Source organism: Microtus ochrogaster, linkage group LG9 (assembly GCF_000317375.1).
Source record: "Microtus ochrogaster isolate Prairie Vole_2 linkage group LG9, MicOch1.0, whole genome shotgun sequence".
NCBI classification, from domain to species: Eukaryota; Metazoa; Chordata; class Mammalia; order Rodentia; family Cricetidae; genus Microtus; species Microtus ochrogaster.
This window is the reverse complement of record NC_022034.1, coordinates 29,708,794-29,714,990: the sequence shown is the minus strand read 5'-3', so window position 1 is coordinate 29,714,990 and position 6,197 is coordinate 29,708,794. Positions and strand designations below refer to the sequence as shown.

Below are 6,197 nucleotides of genomic sequence, written 5' to 3'. Positions count from 1 at the left end.
CAGCTGCAGCTGACAGTGGGTGATAGAGTGCCCTGCAGCTGCAGCTGACAGTGGGTGTTATAGTGCCCTGCAGCTGCAGCTTACCACAGGAGTCTGGCTTTCTCAATTGCTATTTGAACCTCACTGCTTACTTATGAGTGAGTCTTTATCAGCATAAATGACTTAAAGCATTGTTGGTGGTAAGATAAGAAACGAGTGCCTAACCCGTGGTTTTGATTAGAAAAATGATATATGTTTATGATAAACAATCAGAACAATACAGTAGAACAAACCTACTCTCTTTGTGTATCACCACATAATGTTGCTCTGGGTACACTGGGGCCTGTCATGTGGCTTTGACTCATGAGTATCTAATGACGTTGGTAAGAATTGCATTTGGGAGTTGGAGCAATGACTCAGCAGGAAGAGCACTCACAGCTCTTCTAGAGAACCTGGGTGTGGTTCCGAGCACCCAGAGCTCTTGACTCAACACAGTAACTCCAGGTCCATGAGCTCCAACATCCCCTTCTGACCTCTGCCGGTGCTGCATGCACACGATGCCCAGACATACTAGCAGGTAAAACACAACACAAAATCCAAACATGTAAAAATAAGTAAATCTTTTAAAAACATGTTAAAAGCCTAAAAACACAAGCAAAGCTGGATGTGGTGGCCATGTCTTTAATCCCAGCACTCAGGAGAGTTCCCAGCCAGCCTGGCCTTGTGTATCAAGACCTAATCTCAAACACACACATGCACGCACGCATGCGCTCATGCATCACAAAGCTGACAAGCTAGTCAGTGGGGAGCTGAGTTCCAGTCCTAGGACACACATGATGCTGGAAGAACACTGACCCCACTTCCGTGCCTTAGTTCATGTGCACAGGCCCATACAAAGAAAGTAAATTTAAAAAGTTGAGATAAGATCTCACTATGTATGCCAGACTCACTCAAACTCAGAGATTAATCTACCTGTCTTTGTTTCCTAAGTGCTGGGATTAAAGGCATACACCACCACACCTAGATAATTATTTAAAAAGTAAATAAAATAAACCAAGCACTGGAGAGGTAGAGACAGGCAGGGCAGGCAGATCTCTGAGTTCAAGACCGGTTCTCTGGTCTACAGAATGAGTTCCAGGAAAACCAAGGCTACACAGAGAACACCCCCCCCCCCCCCCCCCCGCCCAGCCAGTGTTTCTCTGTGTAACAGTAACAGCCTTGGCTGTCCGAGAACTCACTTTGTAGACCAAGCTGGCCTTGAAGTCACAAAGATTTGCCTGTGTGCCACCACCACCTGGCCAGAAGCTCTGTCTTGAAAAACCAAAATAAATAAACCAAACAAATTTCCAGGGAAAGATAAATAAATTCCTGACAGTTCAGTGATGCATTAACTTAAATTTTTAATAGATTATAGCAGTTTCTTCCTTTTTTCTTTTTTCTTTTTTTTCCTTTTTTTTTTTTTAAGACAAGGTTTCACTGTGTAGCCCTGGCTATCCTGGACCTCTGTAGACTGGCCTCAAACTCAGAGATCCACCTGCCTCTATCTCCCGAGTGCTAGGATTAAAGGAATGTGCCACCACTGCCTGGCTACCTTCACAATTTCTATTTTTTTTTTTTTTTTTTACCGATTGAGTTGTTTTTCAGAAATTCATAGGAAGTTCAGTAAAGAAGAACAATTGCGAACAAAATATCATGTTTGTCTTCACTGCACACATCCACACCAGGCTGAGGTCAAGGTGGCGGGCATTGAACATTTATGAGTCATCTGGGCATTGACCTCACATGTGCAAGACGAGGCAAGAACTCAACCACTGTGCTGTATCCCCAGCTACCTTTTAACATCATTTTGAAACATCATTTTGCCAAATTACTCGCCTGGCCTTGGGCTCACTGTGGAGCCCCAGGTGGGTCCTCTTGTGGTCCTCTGCTCAGTGTCTGAAGTAGCTGGAGTGACAGATTATATACCACCAGATCCAGCTATGACCTACAAAGTTAGCCATGCTTTTTTAAGTCTCCATCTGACTAGTTATGCAACATCTTTTCTAAGAGGACATTTAATATTTTAATGTGGCTTTAAATAGCGAAGCTATCCACTGGAAAAGTACAATGTCCTTTCCTTATCAGATTAGAAGACTGGATATTATGCTAGAAACACCGTTTGCAAGACAATTGTGTTTGTAGTAGGAGAGTTATTGTCTCTTTTGCAACCCTTTTTGTCTAGTTTTGATGATCTACTTTCTAATAATATGTATGTATGGGGAGGTTGGTGGGTCTGTGGGTATTTGTGAGGGCTTATGCATGTGAGTGCGGGTGCCCACGGAGTCCAGAGGCATCAGACCCCCTGGATCTGGAGATAACAGGTGGTGCGGGGAGTCAGAATGCAAGAGCAGTCCTCACTCTTAGCCACCGAGCCATCTTCCCAACGCTTTCAGCAACACTTACTGGCTTTGTGAAGGTGTGAGTGAGCCCTCACTGTTTGCTGTGCCGTTTTTCTTAGTACTGTGTGGTTGCTGGGAGAGTCTTTCAAAAGTACATATATGTTAACATATATATAGTTCTTTGTATCAGCATATCCATTGATTCAACTGTATACATCACAGTCCCTTTAAGAGAAACGTGTGGTAATATACCTATAAAGGGAAAGCTCACCCAGAGAGCACCCATGATCATGGGTCAGTCTCCACTGTCAGGTCCATGACCATGCACAGTGATAACGCGAACATTCTGCAAAACACCTGTATAGTTTTCTAATTATCTGAGGCTTGATAAAACCCAGTGAGACTGGTCTTAGGGAGAGCATACACTATTTCTAGTCGATGTACAATATGGCCTAGCCAGATTAAGGAATCACACCTGCCTCACTGTGACGGATAACAGCGTTCTGTGTTTTGTTCTCAGCTGGATTTTGTATGAGAAAGCCAATTTTGAAGGGAACTCTATCGCTCTAGAGGAAGGTGAATTGGAACTCTCTCATCTCTGGAGCATGGAGGATATTTTGGATGAAGAAGCTGAGCCTGATAAACCTACAGTTATTGGTTCCATCAGACACGTGGTTCAGGTTGGTTATGGGAAATGTGGACTTCATTCAGTACAGGGACCTGGGTGTCAGAAATAATTTTATTTCATTTTGTGAAATAAATGGGAAAATATTTGATAGATATTCTTGGGATACGTGTTCTATAATGTAAATATTTACATGCCATGAATTAACTAGAATAGAAAAGAAACATTCTAATCATTGGATATTTTTCATGATAAATCTATTAGGTAAGATTTCGCTCTGATGTCTCCTCACGTCCCAAAGGAGCGCTTTGTTGAGTAACCTGGCTGTGATGAATTCTCTATGAGCAGTCTGGTTTTTTTAAGATTTATTTTATTTTTTATGTGTCTGTGTGCCTACATATGTGTCTGCAAATATATGCACAGGTGTCCATGGAGGCAAGAAGAGGGTTTTGGGGATACCTGGAGCTGGAGTTCCAGTTGGTTGTGAGCCGGTGGCGTGGCTGCTGGGATGCCAACTCTGGTCCTCTGGCATTGCAGCAGGTGCTCTAAGTGCTGAGCCATCCCTCCAGTCCCTTGCTTAGGTTTTTGATGGCTGCATGAAGTTCTTCTTTCCTGGAGGCATTTAAGGATATTTCACTTTGGAAAAGCAATCTTGAAATGGTTTAGCTCAACTCAGGTTTTATGTGGTTTTAAAAATATTATTTGACTCTCTCTCTCTCTCTCTCTCTGTGTCTTTGCTGCTTGACTGCCGTTAGCTGACCCTGCATTATTTGTATGCATTTCCATGGTGTTCAGGCTCATAGTAGGCCCACAGCAGTGACCCTTGAACCCCTGAGCCCAAATAAATCTTCCCTCCAAACAACAAAACCCCAGATTTTTTTTCGAGCTATTTGAGGTTCATTTACAGAGGTGGGTAGAAGTTCCTGTTTATTTTTTGAGGAGGAAGGTATTGTCAACATCTTCCTTTATAGACACGTAATGCCCGGCGCCTCACAAATGGAAGATGAGATGACGTTATACCGTAGACTTAGATGTTGTAGAGGGCAGTAGAGAAACGTGGATGGTTCTAAGGTGAGATGAGGGAGGGTGGAAAACAGCTTTTGGCAGAGAGAAGTGCTGCCAACTTCCTGGATCAGTTTTTCTTACTGTTTCTTTTGCTTTAAGATAGCCTTGTGTAGCTCAGGCTAGCCCTGCACTACTTCCTGATCGCCCCATTTCCACCTCACAAGCTAGGATCACAGGTGTAGCCCACTACACCCCTGGTCAACATTTCTGAGCAACTTAGGTGATGATCATTATTTATCTAGCTGTGTAGCTCAGGCTCTCTCTGAAGTTGCAGCAATCCTCCTGCCTCTTGATGTCCCTAGCCCCCAGAATTATTGCCATTACCACCAAAGCCAGTTTAATTTTTAAGTAGAATACATAGTATGATAAGCCATATAAGATATGAGGAACACTATAATTTTATGTGTATGAGTATTTTGCCTCCATATAGTCTGTGCACCACATGGTCCAGTGTTGGAACCTCCAGGTCAGTACTGGGAATTGAACTGGGGTCCTTTACTACAGCTATAAGTGTTCTTAACCACTGACCTAACTCTCCAGCTCTGAGGAACACTATTCTAACATGTCTTCTCAATGGAATATTTTGCATATCTTTTACATTTATATAACACACATATAAGTTATATGTATATATAATACAAATTATATTGTGTCATTTATGTTGTATATGTACACACATAAAATATATATATTATAGCAGACACACCTACATTTTGATACACCCAAGGGCATAAAACAGTGGCAAGAATGAAGAGATTTGTAAAGTGCCATGGGTGTATTTTTTGTTTGTACATGTTAAGCCAAACCAAAGTCCCAGTCAAGGAAAGTCACTATGGAGTGATTATGGGCACAAAACCATAGTTGGGGAAGAACCTAAGTGTAGAGTTAGGCTAGGGCCACAAGACTTCAGAGCAAAGGAACCAAAAGTCTTCTGACCAAGGAACATGCCAAGAAGGTGCCTTCCTGGTGGCCCTTGAATGTGACCCCGAGATGTGTCATCACAGCAGGATGTGTGACCCAACAGAGCCGTGTTGTGTAAGGAGTGTAAACAGGAAGGGGAGAAGATGCAATGGCTGTGCCCCATGAATTGTATGTGTATTTTCAATGTGTATTTTAAGGGGCAGGAGGAATGACTCAGCAGTTAGGAGCACCTGTTACTCTACAGAGGACCCAAGTGAGTCCTCAGCATCCACATGGACCGATTCATGACTGTGTAACTCCAGTTTTGGGTGATCGGATGCCCTCTTCTTGGCCCCCCAGCACAAGGCATGCATGTGGTACATACATACATTCAGGCACTCATACATACACGTTAAAAATTTTTAAATAAAGATTTTAGTCAGCTGTAAGAGAAAGAACAATGAGTTTATTACAAGTTCAACACACGATATACTTATTATATATGTAATATGTATGTATGTGTATTTTTTTCAGGACTACAGAATTAGTCAGATTGACTTGTTTACGGAGCCAGAAGGGCTAGGACTCCTGAATTCCTACTTTGATGATACTGAGGAAATGCAAGGCTTCGGTGTGATGCAGAAGACATGTTCCATTAAAGTTCACTGGGGCACGTAAGTCTTCTGTTTCCAGTGCAGATGTAATGAGGCTCCGTCGGATGTGGGTATGGGGATCCAAACGCCAGTCCCCATGCATATGCTTTTCCTGCAAGTGTTTTACCTTCTGAGCCATCACCCCAACCCACACACCCCCTTTTCCTGTGCTGGGGCTAATTCTAGGCAAGAACTTCACCACTAAGCGATATCCTAGCCATGGAAGCCACATTTTTAACATAGGATTTTTCACTTATCACAGAGAAACCCGGCCACTCAAAGCTGAGTAATCAGTATTTCAAGCAGGATGGGGTCAAGGTGAATGCATTTCTTTTGCCACTGTTACACAATGCTGTTGTGTTGGCTACATAAGCCCAGGAAACTGTAAGAGTATTTTGAAGGCAATGGGCATATCTGAGACAGGGCAGATGAGGAGACAAAGTGGAGACACAGGACAGAGCCTACGGTCATTAAAGTGGAGCTCAAAGCCCAGGCATGTGGAAAGTATTTGCTGGAATGTTAGAAAAACCCCTATCAACATTGCTTGGCATTTTATGTAAAATCTTTTTCTTTAGAAAAGTTATTTATTACCTGCTG

At 42.8% G+C, this 6,197-nt stretch overlaps 1 protein-coding gene across 1 annotated transcript in view; it reads left to right on the top strand.

Moving 5' to 3' along the window:
- The window catches only part of Crybg1 (crystallin beta-gamma domain containing 1), a 120,335-nt gene that overhangs the window by 75,685 nt on the left and 38,453 nt on the right, over positions 1-6,197 (top strand). Inside the window, exons 6-7 of the mRNA XM_005363590.2 lie at positions 2,878-3,037; positions 5,482-5,621. Of these exons, the coding sequence (XP_005363647.2) occupies positions 2,878-3,037; positions 5,482-5,621 (300 nt within the window). The remainder of the gene's footprint in view (positions 1-2,877; positions 3,038-5,481; positions 5,622-6,197) is intronic.